This window comes from Centroberyx gerrardi, chromosome 9, assembly GCF_048128805.1.
Source record: "Centroberyx gerrardi isolate f3 chromosome 9, fCenGer3.hap1.cur.20231027, whole genome shotgun sequence".
In the NCBI taxonomy this organism is placed as follows: domain Eukaryota; kingdom Metazoa; phylum Chordata; class Actinopteri; order Beryciformes; family Berycidae; genus Centroberyx; species Centroberyx gerrardi.
The window spans coordinates 4,662,801-4,680,962 of record NC_136005.1 but is presented as its reverse complement, the minus strand read 5'-3'; the positions used below and the strand labels follow the sequence as shown (position 1 = coordinate 4,680,962).

Below are 18,162 nucleotides of genomic sequence, written 5' to 3'. Positions count from 1 at the left end.
TTATTTGTCCTTGTTTCATGATATTGACACTCAATTAAAACAAGTGAAGCTGCATTGGAAACAAGTTGAATTATCTCACCCCCGTTTAGCAGAATCTTTCACTCATTTTAAGAAAGATTTTAAGACTGAATATGAGACTAAATGACTTGCTTAGATGGACTTTTTTTGCAGTGTTGGTAGGAGGGTAACAAAAGAAATCTGCCAACTGTGCTGACCGAACCGTGTGGCGGTTTTTGAGAATTGTTCTTTGCAGGGTATCTACTGTAACACTGTTAGACACCTCAGTTCTTTTTATATGACTTTTATATGGCTTTCATTATTGGGTTACAGACATTTAATTCGATTAGAAAGGATGAGTGATTTGATCATAGAGAAAGGCTATTCCTGGGTCAGTTATTTGCTGTGTGGTTAAAAAAGACACTGCAAAAAATAATCCAAATGAACAAGTTGTTTAAATCTTGAGTGTAGTTGAAAAATCTTACTGCTCTCAAAACAACTGAAAAAAGCTGATAATCCACCTTGTTTTCTTTGGAGCCTTCAACCTTTTGTCTTGAAAGATTACTTTGAGAACTTGTTTTGAGAAAAGTATTAAACTGATATGAAAACAAGTGAAATTATCTCACACAACTGGCAGATTACATCCCTTGTTTTAAGTAGAATAACATTTTAAAACTCAACATTTCTGTGGACATTTTTTGCAGTGCAGTGTCCTCAGGCAGTGTGACCTCCCACTGTATGTTGACCTGGTTTCTGACCAGAGCGTGGATTGGCACAGCAGAGGCAAAAACCCTGCCAACATTTCTTACCTGATCTGATTCAGCCTAGCTGATGGTTTGCATGCTGGTGATTGAGAACAGAGAAACAGAACAGTGAAAAATAGGTGACCTTCATGTTTTCTTCACCCAGAAGAGTTGAAATTAGGTTAATGCCTTATTGCCCCTCTCTCTACTGCCACAGGAACTATTGATGTTATTATGTAAAGGGAAGATTAGCCTATCCACCATGTGAAAAGCCTGCAAGAAATAAGAAAGGCCACCTTTAATATTGAACTACAAGCTAATTTGTTTTGATGGGAAAATAAACCATGGCTTACTGAAGAAATGGTGCCAGTTACATGAGCCTAACTAACAAAATCCACACTTGAACTTGAAGCTAACTCGTTTCTATGGAAAATTACTTGATGCCTTACTGAAGTGAATAATGAAAATAATCTCCCTTGTTAAATGCTGCGCAGTTGTTTGAGCTATGAATCCCCCTTCTCTTAAGAGAGGGTACAATGTGAAATGGAGTGAGGTTGGTGAATTATTTATGTGCTCTGGAGATCCTGTTCAGCTCAGGTTTTCTGTAAGCGTTAACAGAGACACCTTGTGGAAAAATAGATACACTACATGTGTTATAGTGGTTAGAGAGACCGTCCTGTAACTGAAAGGTCACACGTTTGCTCCCTGCAGCAGCCATGCGCCCTGTTAAAGTGTTGCTGAGCTGACACTGAACTTAACTGAACATAAATTTGTTTGCCCTGGAATTAAAAGTGATTCACTAGTTTGATGTTACACCATCCTACGTTTTTAATCCGGGTCCTGTCTGCCTTTTCCCCCAGAATAACTACCTGGTGTTCATGGCAGAGCTGTTCTGGTGGTTTGAGGTGGTCAAGCCGTCTTTTGTCAAACCAAGAACCCTGGAAAACGAAGGCACAGGTAAGTCTTAAAGTACTGTTCTTACTATGGCAGTAGTAGTACTAATAGTAGTAGTAGTGCCAGCAGTAGTCCTGGTGGTGGTAGTGGAAATAGTACTAGTGGTAGTAGTGATTGTAGTAGGTGTAGTTTATTTGAAACATACTCAAAGTACAGTATTCAGAGGGAAACTCATGTTGTTCCCATCTAGTATGAAGGCACTGATTGATCAGACTTCTCTATTATTCGACCTCAGATCCATCGTCCTTGTTGAAGAATATGCCAGCAGTCCCCATCTCCAAGGCAACCAAGAGGAGCTTCATGGAAAGACCCCCCAGTCCTGAGAGACCCAGGTATGCTAGTCCCATGGCATTCAATCTGAAGCTATGCTGATAATGTGCAATGCATGTGCTGTATGCTGGGACACAAACTGTGGTGGAAACATTAGGTTTTTAGACTTGTGAGTCGTATTGTAGTTGAGAAAAGTGAATGAGCAACACTCTGCCCTTCCTCAACAACTGCTCCCAAGGAGCCCATGAGCAAGGCATTTCACTCCCAAGTGCTCTAGTGGAGCAGCTCAGTGGCCAGTAGTATAAGACTGGTTGTGGTGGGCAGCTTTCTGGCATAAATGAACTGTATGAATTTAAAGCAGGGCAGTGCTGAAAAATATTGTGCTTACTCAGCAAAAACCTGTGCTTGAATAAATTAAGGCTAAAAAAAGATAGTTGGGTATAGTTATTTTATGGTGTATAATTTAACGCTTGCCTTTCATTTCCTCTCTCTCACTCTCTAGTTTGCCGCTCCGACCCCAACCTCGGAACTCAGGTGACTTCCTTATTCCTGTCTTGAAATTTTTATTTAGGTTGCAATCCAGTTGCTTTAGGATTACCTGGTGGGTTTTGATTAAAATGTACAGTTTGCTGATTAGATTCAGTTGCATAATTCAAGGGTATAGATGATATAGGTGATAAGTGTGTAGGACAGCCTCTAAAGGAGGAATTCTGGTGTTGTGCAGAATACTTGACATACAATGTAAGTTGCATGCCAAAGAATTTAGACAAGTTGAGGAAATTCTAATGATTAAAATCAGATTTTCTCCCCAACCCACATTTTTTAAACATTTTTAAGTGCTGAAAAAAAAATTATCTACAAAAAGTTATGCACATGTCTCATTTGCATGTGCAATATTGGATAAAAATATCACAGTACCGTCCTTATTTTCTTTACTTGTGTCATTCAGGTGAAATCAAGAGATCAACCTCAATGTCCTTTGTCGATGGAAACCTTGGAACCTGGCCCAAAGAGAAAAGGTTGGTGGTACTGTTTATTATTTGGTTAGTCTTTGAGTAAATGCCTGTTCCTGTACTGCTCATCTAAATACGTCCTGTCCCTGGGGCGTCCTGGTGGCTCAGTGGCACAGGACCTTCGTCACGTCATCCCTCTTTATCTCTCGATCTTCCCTGCCTCTCTTCACTTACATCTATCTAATAAAGGCAAAAAAAAATCTTTAAAAAAAAACAGAAAAATTCCAGTTCCTAAGAGAAGTAATTATCCCATGGGGATTAAGAAAAGTGTTTTGCATTGTGATGTTGCCAAAGCAATCTCCTTCCTCAGATAAGCTTTTTAAATATAATTCTTAAGCAGTATCCAGGTTAAATAACTGTTTGAGTTTCTTGTTTGTTTTCTCAGATCTGGGCCTTATGGAGTATCTTTCGACATCCCCTTTGACAAAGAAGACTCTGCTTCCGGCCCTTCCTCCTCCACCCGCGGCATGATCAGGTCCGTCAGTACTGATGACGGCTCCGGCTTCAAGGTCCACCACCTGCCCCGCGGTATGAAGCGCAACCTGTCCTTCCAGCCAGTCAACGGACAGAGCGTTGGCATTGAGGAGGAGGGCTGCCCGGACAGCCTTGCGGGCATGGAGCCTGACACGCGCCCCACGGGCCGGACCTACCCCAACGGACATGGGAACGTCATCCCTCCACCCCCCTCCATGGAGGAGGCCCTGCAGATCATCCACAGCCCCAGCAGGCCCCCATTGGAGGGGATCAACAACGGCTTCTTCCTGCACAGCCAGGACCGCGGGCCAGGCGGTGTAGGCAGCTTGGAGCCGGTGTCGGAGTCGGACTCCAAAGGGCCTCTGAGCACCACAGACACTACTGAGGTGGATACCGGCATCCATATACGAACGGAAGACATGCTGGATGAGGATTCCTCGCTGAAAGACTGCTCTATGAACATGGAACTGGATATGGACACGCCAAGCCCTTGCCCGAGCAGCAAATCCCTCTCAGGCGTGAAGATGACCAGCTTTGCTGAGCAGAAGTTGAGGAAGCTCAACCCTCCGGCGCCGGACTCAGGGAGGGGCAGCAGCAGCTCCCTCAAGACCACCCCAGAGGGCTCCGAGTTGGGCCTCCCGCTATCAGTGTCCTGGGCCCCCACCCCCGAACACAGCCCCATCCATCAACAAACCACACCGACCCCCACCACTCAAACGCCACCTACACCTGTACCACTTCCGCCCAATGATCCTGCCCAGGCCATGGCTACAGAGATGGTGCAGCTGAGGATGCGATTGGAGGAGAAACGGAAAGCCATCGAAGCACAGAAGAAGAAAGTGGAAGCCGCATTTACAAGGCATCGCCAAAGGATGGGTCGCTCTGCGTTCCTCACTGTGGTCAAGAGAAAGGGGGATGGAGCTGCCAGCGGAGCGGAAGAGGAAGGAAGGAAGATGGAGGAGGAGGGCAAGGCAGGAAGCACAAGTCCCACCTTCAGAACTGGGAGGAGCAAGGCGGACACGCCCGACGGAGCAGAGCAAGGCAGCACAGGCTCCCGTTGGCTGAAGTCACCCGGGGGAGGAGAGGAGAGCGGGCCAAGCACTCCTCAGCCAACCGAGGTGGACCTGGCTGAGTACACTCGTTCTATTGAGAAACTCAACCACTCGCTGGCCTTCCTCCAGACTGAGATGCAGCGATTGGCTCAGCAACAGGAAGTGATCATGGCAATGAGGGAGCAACAGCATCAGCAGGCATGGGTCATCCCCCCTCCACATACAAACCCTTCGCCACAAAAACACGGCCGAGCCGGAGCTGTCACTCGATCCTCGGGACCCTCATCCCCTGCCGACTCCCCTCGTTCCACCCACCGCTCCCCGACTAGCATCAAACGCAAATCTGCCTCTTTCCACTCCCGCAATCCCCGCACCCCTCGCCCCAGTGAGCTCAAACTGGCCCCCTACAATCGAGTCCTCACTGCCCCGCAATCTGTCGATAGCATCCCCAGACTACGGCGGTTTTCTCCCTGCCAACCCCTGGCAAGCTCCTTCGTTTACATGGGGGAGAAACCGGCAACTGCCAACCCAGAGACAGTAGCCCCAGATGGGGATAAAAGCAAGGAGGCATATTCGCTCCTTTTCCCAGAAAGGGAGCTTGCCAGTATCAATATAGCCAACTCAGAGTTAGACACACATGCCAAAACCCAGGAAATGGACGCTCACGGCCAATCCGGGATCAGTGAGATGGAGACAGATGAAAAGTCGGTTGCGGATCTCAAACCTACCGTGGACTCGTCTGTCTCTGAAGTACTGTCCCAACCTGTGAAAGAGACCTTCACAGTGACGCCCACAGAGAGCCCTCCTCAGCTGGGAGCCTCAGGCCAAACTAAGAGCAGCTTGATTGAGGTTCCTCTGTCCGTCCTGAAGCCACTGGAGGGCCTTTCACTGGAGGATGCTGGGGAGATGCAGCAGGAAGAAGGCCTGGATGACGACCAGAAGATGTGCCGTGGCTTCTTCTTCAAGGTATTGTTTCAGAGATATGTCACCATATCACATGAAGAATTATTTGTTTCCTTGCATGTCATTTCTGAGACTCGCATACATGCATTCATTTTACCAGTGCGGTCAGCGTGTTGGACGTTGGGGTTCAGTGTCTTGCTCAAGAATACTTCAACAGGGATGAACACATTATCTGTTGCGGGGATCGAACCTGTGACTTTACAGTTACAAGACAGTTCCTAACCACCAGGCACCCTGCCACCCTCATGTTCATTTCACTCTGTAGTGATATTTCTCGTTATGTTGTTATACACAACATAAACAAACTCTGAAGCCAAGTCAAGTATCATACATACAAATTATATTGATGCTTTTCCCAGGCTTCACAGAAAAAGTATGGTCCACCTTTTCTGGAGCATAACCCAAGTCTTTCATAATCATCTCTAATAATAAAAAAATAATAGAAATATAAGTTATTTTACTACAACACACTTCTTAGCCCATTATCTATACTTCTTAGCGTCTTTTCTTTTCATAACAAAGAACTGGTGGCTTTGGATACAGGCCAAAATGCATAATTTACTTGAGTCAATACGATCAAGACAAGAGAGTTAACTGCAACTGTCATCGCTGAAGTTACTGCACCTTAAAATGCAGCGTCCCAGTTCTGGGACAAAGCAGTTGTACAGTTCAACCGGGTGGCAGCCATCTTTGTTTTTATAAGGAAACGCTCCTGTTTCCAATATGAGATGATGAATGGCTCAGGAACTGGGCAGGTTGAGGACGACGTCATCTTTCCATTTGTGGTTTTGTAGGCTAGCTTGCTAGCTGCAGTCTGGGCTTTGATCTAGGTCAGAAAACTGGGGCTGTTGTGAATAATTCAGACGCAGCTGTGGAAAAGTGGGGTTGAAGAGATGTTGAATTAGATTGCGAGGGTGGTTATCGAGTGTGGGAGATGTTCACATGAAATTTTAATCATCTAGATGAAACTGATTAGCGTTGAAATTAGCAGCCTGGTGTGCCTGGGCCGCAAACAACTGAGTTAAGTTCAAATTGTGATTGCAGTGTTGTACTAAAGGCATGATTCATATTCCAATATAAAAATGTGTGTGATATCGAATGATAACCACTTACAGAGAAGCCATTGGACAAATCCGTGTCCACATAAGCCTGATACAGGAGGAAAAACATGAGGCCTTCATTTAAATAGTCCCTTGCTCCCTTAGGAGAGCAGTCAAGGTTCATGCAACAACCTTTCTTTAGAGAGAAGTGGCCAAAAATATCTATGTGTCCAGGGAATTATGCTTTTGGGGTTTCTTGTAGCTCCATATCACATAATACAAGACATATGGATTAAAAATAACCACTTTTATTGTGTACAGAGGTTGTACTGGTAAAGATGGCCCACCTCTGGAACCACATGTGCCCCTACTGGCCTAGAATCAAGTCCCCTACTCTGTAGCCTCTCTTAGCCTTCCTGCTGTTTCATTTAGTCCCCATGAAGCGAACTTCCATTACTTTTACTTCCTGGAAAACAGAGTATCTTTAATGGTGACCTCATGCTGCACCAGTAGGCATAAATAAAAATGACAACCAATAAAGCCATCACAGATTGTTGAGCAATCCCGCCCCTCCGCTCCTCTCATCAAATAAAACTGCCTTTCTCTCCCTGACTGATATTTGATTGGTTTAGACTTTTGAATGATCCCTCACTGCATTATGTCCCGTCCCAACATCCTGTTTCAACAGGAAATACAACAAATCAAGTAAAGTAAAGATGCCGTTTCTTGGGGTCTTTAAAATATACAAAGGAGAGTTGACCTTCCACACTTAGTTTAAAGAAAATTATCTCATACTTTATATTAGTTGAGACATAAGGATGATTTAGGAGTATTTCACAAAAATGCCACCCATCGCTGACTGTGCTTAGTGTAGTGAGTAGTAAACGAAGAAACTCTTAGCACTGTGAGACAGCTGACTGTGTTTCCTTCCTTCCTCAGGAGGAGGGGAAGGGCGTCGACAACATGGCCCAGAAGAGGGCGGCGCTGCTGGAGAAGAGGATGAGGAGGGAGAAGGAGAGCCAGCAGAGGAAGATGCAGCTGGAGGCCGAGTTGGAGCAGAAGAAGGAGGAGGCTCGGTGTGTTGGCACATCTGGAAAAATCCATACACACTCTGTTTCTATTTTCAGAGCGCACAGGCATACGGAAGTCAATGTTATGCCGTTGTTGGTGTCACTTGCTCACTGTGTGGCTAGTGTCCTATTGATTTTGGATTCTTTCCTTCAGTCTGGGGGAACAAATAGCCTATCTATACTCAAAAGGTCATTCCAAAGTGAATATGCACCATTGGAAAAATTGGACACCAACTTTAATGTCTGGCTAGAAAATGAAATTCACCATGCAATGTCATTTAAGTTACTGACTTCTCTAAAGACCCTTAAGACGATTGCGAGAATGTAAATATTCAACAATGAACCTCTGGTAATATTTTTATTTCCAAAATGGATGCATAGCGAATTTGTTTGTTACTATTCATAGCTTAACTTATATATACTTTACATCTCTTAATGAAATATAAATAAGTTGAACAACTAACCCTTGTGCAACAAGAAGATTGGTGACATTTTCACATCTCTGTTCACCCAGTATTTAGTGCTTTTGAGATGATGCTAAGCCAGCATGTACCATCCATTAAACACAGTCTTAGCACATACTGTAATGAACCAAATAAATACTACATGCATGCTACACTGCTATAAACCTTCAGTTCATCAAAGTTCATCAAAAATCCAGTGTACTCTATTAAAGTGTTGAGTCAGTATTTGTTCACCCAAACTCAAACGAAAATTATATGTTTGTTAAACTGCAAAAATTCCTCCTTAACAAGTCATTTAGATTAGATTCAGATGATGCTATTCCTATATATAATATACAATTCACTGTATATTCTATATTCTTTATTCTCTATTATATTTTTGCTGGGCAAGTATTTGTTCACGGCCTCTCTGTGGCCATCAAGTGGTCGTGTTCACCAATGTACTCATCTTTCTGATTTTTGTATGTTGATTGTCTTAGTCGTAGTGTGCTTGTTGAATTGTTGATTGTTGTTTTGTTTTTGTCTTTCCTATTACTTTAATGTCTTTGATTCATTTCTTGTTTTTCATTTTTGTTTGTATTGTATGTTAGGACCCCCTCGAAAACGAGATGGCTCATCTCAAGGGGTTTATCCTAATGAATAAACTTGTATCATCATCATTTAGCCTCATATTCAGACCTAAAATCTTATTTTTCTTAAAACAAGTGAAAGATTCTGCCAGTTGGGATGTAATAATTCCACTTATTTTTAATGCAGTTTCACTTGTTTCAGTAATTTTGTAGAAAACTGTCAATATCGTGAAACAAGGCAGAGAAATCAGATCACTCCATTAATATCAAATTTAGCAAATTAATTTGCATCAGAAAGATTATGTCATCCCAATGGCAGATTTTGTCACTTATTTTGAGAAAATAAGGATATGGATATTTTTTTTGGAGTGTATAATCACGCATGTTCTCCATAACTCTTGAATTGAAAATTAACAACTCCTGCCTTATTCCTTCTCGTTGCCCTAACTCTCCTCCATCCCTCCGTTCAGAGTGAAGGCGGAGGAGGAGCGCCTCAGGAAGGAGGAGGACAAGGCCAGGCGGGAGTTCATCAAGCAGGAGTACCTCAGGAGGAAGCAGCTGAAGCTGATGAAAGACATGGACACCGTCATCAAACCCCGACCGCCCAGCGCCGCCAAGCAGAGGCGGGGCCGGCCCAAGTCCATCCACCGAGACAGCATGGACTCCCCCAAAACCCCCGTCAGGGCTGCCACAGGTAACCATGGAGACGACCCCCACTCAGAGGTCACCCCTCACCCTGTCTGTCCGGTCTGTGCCCCGCGGCCAGCTGGCTTTGTGCCACCTCAAAATGTCTTTGTCTCCTAAAAGAAACTTTTCTGGTGTTAACTAGTAAACCATCAAATGAACCCCATCTGATTTGGTTCATTTGAGCTTCTAATATTATTGATGGTTCTCACAGGAGATCAATTCTAATAAACAGGATTTTTTTGTATTGTATCTGATATCTAATAAGCACAAAATATGGAGCTTGAAATCAAACATTTTGACATCCTGAAGGAGCAAAGCAGCACCGGTGTGTGTGTGTGTGTGTGTGTGTGTGTGTGTGTTTGTGTGTGTGTATTAAGATGTTTCTGTGTAAATCTTCAAATTTACAGTATGCATTCTGTAATGTGTATAAATATACACTACCAGTCAAAAGTTTGGACACACCTGATTGAATGTTCTATGTTTTTCATTCTCTTAAAGCCATTTTGATCTAAAGGCTTCTGCTTAAATGCTTGAAATTTGTTTTTTAGACAAATATAAATAGTGAAGTTGATCCTATGTATGAATTTCTTTCCAAAGCCTTTGTCTTTCCATCAAGGCAAAGGGCGGCTACTTTAAAGAATCTAAAATATAAGATAGTTTTGATTTGTTTGACACTTTTTTGGTCACTGCATAATTCCATTTATGTTATTTCATAGTTTTGATGTCTTTACTATTATTCTAAAATGTGAAAAATAGTAAAAATAAAGAAAAATGTAGTGTGTCCAAACTTGTGACTGGTGGTGTATAGTTATGTATGAGTGTGTGTGTGTGTGTGTGTGTATACAGTGTGTATTTGTGTGAGCGTACATTCATGTCTGAAGCCCGAAGCTGCATTGCTCTGCGACTGGTTTGGCACAAAGTTTGGCGGGCGGCCCGGTGCTGTCGTCATCCGTGGAGTCGGTGTAACCGTGTGTCCCGTGCTGTGCCACGTCTCGCCGTTTCACATCCAGGTTCACGCCAACGTGTCTTTTCAGTCTCCAGCTTGTCCCTGGCTTCCCTCAACCTGGGAGACAGCGACAGTGTTCACTCCGAGAAGAGGGCGCCAAGGTGAGACGCTTTCATACTTCTAGAAGCGTTGGTGTAACGTGCGAAATGCGATGTAAAAGTTTGGTATCCGTGGGAACGTTTCACTTCAGACTCAGGGTTTGACTGATGCTTTCAGAGAGCTGGTCGGGGATGCGATCAGGAACACAAATAAACAGGAATCCACTGTGATTTTATGTTTATTTGTGTTCCTCATCACATCCCATTGCTGTATTCCTAAATGAATGGGAGTTATATAGTCCAGAAATCTGAAATCTTGAAGTCCTGAATAAACTAAATAGACTTAGAACCCTGCTAATGTTGGGATGCATCCAACATTTTAATATTTCTAAGTACTAATACTTTGATAATGAACTATTTATGCAGCACCCTTTAAAACTGAGTTGCTAAGGGTTTTACAGCCAGTAAAATAAGAACAAATACAAGCCAGGAACAATATAAATGCCAGACATGAATTAAAAAAGGGACGGAAGAATAAAACAGGCAAATACAATGACAGTAAAACTGCCAAGACTTCATTTGAAACCTGAAAACATCTGACAAACTTTGATTTTAGGGTGAACTTCTCCTTTGACACAAGTCTTAAGACATTTCATAGTTTGAGTGTGTTTCCTGACCTTGTTTTTAAAGCCAGGCTCTGCAGACTAACTCCGGCCCTCGGGCCTAACATTTCTCCTGTATTCTCCCCGTCTTCCTTCTCTGACCGCTTTCTCTCCTGCTGGTTTGCACCTGTCAGAAGTGCTAGCTTAGCCTCTGGCAGTCTCTTCTACTTTCTGAGCTCTCCTAAACTGAGAAGGAGAAGGTTAGTTTCTACGCGGCAGTTCAACCCCAAGGCACGCCATGCTGCCCCGAGCCCAATCCTGCACTGAAACCCCCCACTGGGTTTTCTTTTCCCTCTTGGAAAGATCCTCATGCCTAACTTCAGAACACCGACCCAATGCTACGCTTGTCACCGTCGCCACAAAACGATCACTTTTGTTTTTCCACTAACCCTTCTGCTGTGTCCACTCCTGCTATCATGGCTTTTCCACACTTGAGAAAACATCAAAGTAAATGGTTTTGCTTTGTTCAACGCCACACGATGTCACGGCCTAACCCTGTGAGACACACACCGCACAAAACGTCCATCTTAATAAGTCGTTAAATCTTATACTCTTGTCTTTTAATTTTTATTTTTCTTGAAACAAGTGAAGGAATCTGGCAGTAGGGTGAGAAAAATTCTCTTCTTTCCAATGCGGCTCAACTTATTTCAAGAGTTTTCCTTTTTTAAATGACGTTACCTTGAAACAAGTGGAGTTTTCCGCCTTATTCAAGATAATGTCACTACATTGTGTGGTAGTAAAACTTTCACACCCTATTGTCAGATTTCCCCGCTTGTTTTAAAAGAATTAAAAAAGGTTCAAATAACTTATTAAAATGGGCGTTTTTTGATAGTATAACTAACATGCACAAAAAAGCACTACAAGCACCTTTTAGTCAAATTTGGCTTTAGTTGCTCTTGCTCTGCCCATTAATAACTCACATAATTACGCTGAAAAATGAGTGCATTTGCTTAATTTTGTAATTGCCTTGTAAATACGATGGAACGCATGTGTTTTTCACTGTCTTCCTGAGTATATTTGGAATATTACTTGTTTATGAGAAAACTAATGTGTAGATGTGATACCAAGTGCATTTCCAGTAGCTGACAAAGAGCAAGTAAATGCCAAGTGCTGCACTACAATCTATAAGCCTCTTTTATTGACCTTAAGTGCACCAGACTGCTTCACATTACTGCACTGCCTGTGCCTGCAAGCTTTACGCTGCTTTACAGTTTGAGATGTCGTACAACAGAAGCCCCAGGCAAAGCATAAATCCCTGCTGATGATGATCACATTGTTTGGGTTTGCTATTTGCAAAAACAGCACATTTACATTTCCCCCCACTGTGAAGGATAAATCCACACAAACATGACACATAGTCAGGGTGGGAAAGTGACACCAGCCACCAGACAAATACTGGTAAGGTTTTAAAATGGCTGGCAAGTTTGTCACGTCAATCCAGGCATTTTGGCAGGTTACCAATTATTTGGAGGCGGTATTGTATCGTAAAATTTCTAGTTGGCTGGTATAATACTGAACGTATCTAATGAATCTGTGGATGTGGCAGCAAATGTGCCTGGTGGACAAAAAATGTACTTTCCTGCCCTGGCTATAGGACAAGTTGGAATTGCTGAGTATAGAGAAGTCAGCACCCGTGAAGAGAGGTGACCTAACGCTGTGTGTGTGTGTGTGTGTGTGTGTGTGTGTGTGTGTGTGTGTGTGTGTGTGTGTTCCAGGCCGGATTCTGCAGATGGTTTTCTGTCCCCCAGTCGCTCCAGCAGCAGAAATGGAGAGAAGGACTGGGAAAATGGATCCACCACCTCCTCTGTTACCTCCAACACAGAGTACACTGGTAGGTCAGCGTAGCACACATTCAATCCTCCACTCGTTTACTATCGCAGTAATACCTAGGAGGGTTTACTTACGGATACAAACAACCTTTAGGGCTTTTATGCAACCATTACCAATATGTGTGTACTGTCTGAAACTGTCTGATTCAATGACTCACTCACTCAAGCACACATTTATTCACTGAAGATCTAATTTTCTGCTATATTTGAATTATTTCTAAATAACTGCAAATTAACAAAATTAGATCAACCAAATAATGTAGGTCTAATTTTTATTAACTCTCAGCATATAACAGCCTTTATCCCTAGTATTGGTAATATCCAAACATTATGTTTCATATCCTTCGTGGTTCTTTGACAGTCAAATTGTTTATGCTAGATGTGTCTGCTAGCTAACATAAGCAAGACGACTTTAGCTGGTTAAAACTGTTAAAACTCGGCTACAATATACACAATTCAACCTAGCTGGGATAAATATAATATCAACAACATGAAGTAGCTGACTGCTAACATTAGCTAATGTTATGGACAAACATCATGGACGTTCCTCCTATCCAGTTGCTGTAGTCTTTGATTTGGACCTTCTTGGGTAATTTTGCCTCCAGCTCGGTTCACATTTCAACAATACTGAAGGATAATTTTGGTGTATATTTTAATTGATTTAATTAGTTGAGCTTGCATCTGCCTTGCTGTCTTCTGGATAGGGTTTCCCACCCTGAGTATGGCTGTAAATCAAATATGGCCGTGCAAATAAAGCGATTGTGTGATTATGTGTGAATACTCCAACAGCGCTTTCATTGTTCTGACTCCTTTGTCAGAGCGTCACATCCACATGAATACCAGCAGAAATCTTCAAAAGGAAAGCCCCTGAATGATTTATCAACAGATTGTGTGGGATAGCGAGTCGAAGTCCCTTCTCTGACAGAGAGTGGTTGCTATGACAACAGTGTGATCCTGATGGTCCGTCTTCTGTTGTTGTTCAGGGCCGAAGCTGTACAAGGAGCCCAGCGCCAAATCTAACAAGCACATCATCCAGAACGCTCTGGCCCACTGCTGCCTGGCAGGCAAGGTCAACGAGGGCCAAAAGAACAAGATATTAGAGGTAACGGCATGATGGATATTATACTTTTGTTATTTTTTTTGTTGTTTTTTTTACATACTGAGTAATATACGAGGGGTTGGGGAGTCCTCGGAGGCTTGGGTTCAGCGTCCTGGGTTCAAATCCATCGTTATCTATCAAATAAAGGCAAAAGTGCAATAAATAAGTATATATGGCGGGTTTCATTTCAAAACACTGTATGTCCATTCTGTAAAAATGTAACTGCTTTGTAAGGATGAGTCTTGTCATGACTCATAACTTCAGCAGTAACTCATAACTTACTTTATTTTCATATAAGTAATGATTTTGTAGACTAGGTGGAACATTTTTTCTGTTGGTGGTCATTTGATTTTTGGAGCAAAACTGAAATGTAAGAAATGTAACAAAGTCAAATACTACACACCACCAGATCTATTTTGCTTAAAAAAAGACATCTGGTTTTCTAATGAATGAAAATAATGGAAAATTTGTCTGTGATTGAAATTAGCCCCCTAATGCTTAAATTTGGAAAAAAAATAAATGATTGCAACAGCTAATTAGAGCTTTTTTATAGCAGGTTCACTGGTGTTGGCAGTGCTCTAGACTCAACTTGGTACTATAACAGTCCAAAAAAGGGGGTTTGCTCACTCAAATGAATGCCCAAAGTCGGAGGCTATGCAAAAATAATAATTTTAATCACAAAGAGGAAGAATACAACAAAGGTTTTGGTATTCAAGTCATCGTCTTATAAGTCAGTGGATACTCTCACCTTCAAATATTACACCCATACATGAGAGAATCCACAAAACATTACATTACATTATGTCATTTAGCAGATGCTTTTGTCCAAAGCGACTTATAATAAGTACATTTTGTCAACAGTGGACAAACCGACCGTCTTCATCAGCTAAGCCTTCAGTAGGAATAAGTAGCATTTGTAGAATCAGTTTTTTTTAAATTATTATTAGTAAGAGTAGAAGGGGAAGAAGATGATAGGTGAATTCAACAAAACAAAACAAACAAACCAAGTCGTCAGAAACGTTTTGCCTACATCACCTTCACCTCTTAATGCACATTTCTGCGCTCAACCTTCAACAGGAAATGGAGAAATCCGAGGCCAACAACTTCCTGGTTTTGTTCCGGGACGCGGGCTGCCAGTTCCGCTCGCTCTACACGTACTGCCCCGAGTCGGAGGAGATCAACAAGCTGGCGGGCATCGGCCCCAAGAGCATCACGCGGAAGATGATCGACGGCCTCTACAAGTACAACTCGGACAAGAAGCAGTTCAGCCAGATACCGGCCAAGACCATGTCGGCCAGCGTGGACGCCGTGACGATCCACAGCCACCTCTGGCAGACCAAGAAGCCGGCCACCCCGAAAAAAGTGCTACCTGCCCAGTGCTAATGGAACTTAATACCCCTCACCCATCTCCATGTCCCACTCCAAATGGATCGTACCCATTTCAATTTGCACTTCACTGTACATATCCATGAAGATTCAAACACCTGCAATGCCAGTTAGATGAATGCATATTTGTCCTTTTTTTTTTTTTATGTTTGTTTGTTTTTCTCGTTTCATTCCTGCCCTTATTTTTCCTACACACTCTGGACTGGACGCGACAGGACTCAGTCATCAAAGATTATGAAAAACTGGAATGTACGCCACTGTTGAAAAATGTTGTAAATGCTTCTCACGTATGTGTTTTCAGAGATTGTCAGGTTTGAGTCATTTTTGCGACAGCATGTGTGCGTGTATGTTGTTTTTATTTTGTATGTGCCAAAAGTCAAAAAAAGAGACAGTATGAATGCCGGGATGTTTTATTTGGTACACTGAAGCACTGAATGTTTTCGATTCATCTTGTACAGATTGATTTTTGTCGACATGTGTGGCCTTATGCTCGTTTTGTTTTAGTGTGCGAGTGCAATGAGGTGATTGTAAAGCAACGTATACCTTAGAGAGGCTTTTTGTATTTGGAAGAACACTTTTTTCCTCATCTCTGTGGGTAAAACAGTTTGTATAGTTAAGGTATGTAAGACTACAAAGGGCCAAAAAAACGTATTGCATACAGCTAGTGTTAGCCACACAGTACATGTGTGTCCAGCTCGACAAAGCCAAGCGGTTTCAGCTTTTTCAGAACCCCTCTTGAAAAAGTGATTTTAAAGAATGCAGGACGTTACTCTAGATCACTGGTTCTCAACCTGCCGGTCCGAACACCCCCAGAGGGTCATGAGATAATTTAGGGGGAGTTGTAAGATGATTTATGGTATGTGAAAAAAAAACTCTATTTCTTATATACAAATATATTGTCATGTTTGTAATCTTTGTCATAAATTCCTTTTTTTTTCTTGTGAAATAATGAGTACTTGCAGCCTCAAGGCTTCTGCTAATAATTAATTAGGTAAAACAAATAAAATAAAAATCATCAGTTGTTGTCAGAGTTAACCATCCTGCACCTTCACACTAACAACAGGGGACTAACAACAAGGAGCCATTGGGATTCAAAGGTTGAGAACCACTGCTTTAGATGACTCTGTGCTGCTGGTTCACAGCAGGTTTGTGAACAAATAAAACAAACACAGTTCAGTGTTAACTTCTTTTCATTTTGGAAATGCTGCCAACTGCATCATGTAGGATCTTTGGAGAATATTAAGATGACGTACATTCACACCTTCACCCAGTGGTTTCAGGGATATGACTGAAATGCATGATATGACAACCGAGAAACTGTCTGAAGGATGTCAGGATTTCAAGTTAAACTGGTGTGCTAGCATTTTAAAGTTAAGTTTAAATTTGATTCCCACTGGGACTACCCCATGCTAACAATGTCTGCACTCATGAAATATACCACCAAACAGCGTATGTTGTAAATTCAGTCTGTGTAGAAGGTTTAGATTCCTGACTAGTTCATTTAAAGTCCTCAAAATGTTTCACACTGCTCTGACTTCCAAAACTGAGAATACAACCTGCCTGCACATTAACCAGGCACTCTGTCACCATTCACCTTCATCTGAACTTATTGAAAATCATAGTTTCATCACAGCAAGTAGTGCAAGATTAATTTAACCACACAACACGCCTGTGCATCTAGTTTGGCACAACACACACATGTTAATAACAGCCTGTGTTGTGTCTTTAGTTCTGTTTTTTAACGTGTTTTATTAAAAGTAACACAAATGTGTGTTGACCCATACTTTACATGATCTTAAAACAGTGGATTAGCAGCACATTAGCCTGTTGCCTATAGAGACTACATGTCTTAAGTAGGTGAAAAGTACTTTTCTGTTCAATTTCCTTTCATTTCTATTCTATTAGGAAAATTAAAATTAATTTCACAAAGCAATGCAAGGCAGAATAGGACACATTCTTGTTGCTGCATACGGGTAGAGACAGCCAGTATCATGTTGCTTTTGCCACCAAACATGACAAATCAACACCTGCAGGTACAATTTCCAACACACACACACACACACACACACACACACACACACATCTGCCAACGTTGGTGCTTTGTTTTCAAATGGGGGAATATTTATGACCAAAAGAGAAAGCTGTACATGTCTTTGAAGATGTAAACTGGTATGGCAGAGTACAGAAGTATTTCGCTGTTGTTGTTTGAGTGGATTTTTCCACGCGGAGCTCTGTCCTCTCGCTTTTGGCTGTTTAAGGCCAAGGGGAACGATTATTTAAACTGCAATGAAAATAATATTGTACAGTGTGTTCATGTGCGCTCATACCTGTCCACCCTGATAACTTTGTTTTGATCATCAGACGCTGTGCTGTCATTCGACATATTGCTGAACATGTAGTTTCATTTTTTTTTTCTTTTTTTTTTTTCCTTTTTGCATTGAATAAAACTAAGCATGGCCTCAGCATTGGTGTGGTGGTGTTCACAGTAAAAAAAAAAAAAAGTGTTTTGACTTTTGTGATTATATAAAAGTTACAAAAGAAGAGTTTCATTCCAAAGTGAGATAGACATTATGGGTTACTGTTAATATAATGAATCGTATTAAAGTCTCTGCTGACAACATAGTTGAAAGTAATGACTTAACCACATTATCTATGAAGTGCAATTTGTCCTCAGTTCTGATTGGCTGAGCCATGTTCAACGTCATAAAATATCAAATGCACAAAAACCTTTGACCATGTAACATTTAATATAAATATTAATTAACTAACATCTGGTGCTTATGTATTAGCAACCATTTTCTTAAGCTACTGTTCAAAGACTACAGTGGAAGAATAAAATTTAATTA

At 41.9% G+C, this 18,162-nt stretch overlaps 1 protein-coding gene across 1 annotated transcript in view; it reads left to right on the top strand.

Moving 5' to 3' along the window:
- camsap2a (calmodulin regulated spectrin-associated protein family, member 2a) overlaps positions 1–17,737 on the top strand; it is a 77,266-nt gene extending 59,529 nt beyond the window's left edge. Inside the window, exons 7-18 of the mRNA XM_078285704.1 lie at positions 1,601–1,691; positions 1,930–2,026; positions 2,467–2,498; positions 2,914–2,983; positions 3,363–4,482; positions 4,561–5,469; positions 7,446–7,584; positions 9,082–9,303; positions 10,307–10,403; positions 12,718–12,833; positions 13,815–13,933; positions 15,008–17,737. Of these exons, the coding sequence (XP_078141830.1) occupies positions 1,601–1,691; positions 1,930–2,026; positions 2,467–2,498; positions 2,914–2,983; positions 3,363–4,482; positions 4,561–5,469; positions 7,446–7,584; positions 9,082–9,303; positions 10,307–10,403; positions 12,718–12,833; positions 13,815–13,933; positions 15,008–15,313 (3,318 nt within the window). The 3' untranslated portion in view covers positions 15,314–17,737. The remainder of the gene's footprint in view (positions 1–1,600; positions 1,692–1,929; positions 2,027–2,466; positions 2,499–2,913; positions 2,984–3,362; positions 4,483–4,560; positions 5,470–7,445; positions 7,585–9,081; positions 9,304–10,306; positions 10,404–12,717; positions 12,834–13,814; positions 13,934–15,007) is intronic.
- Positions 17,738–18,162: the final 425 nt, after the last annotated feature.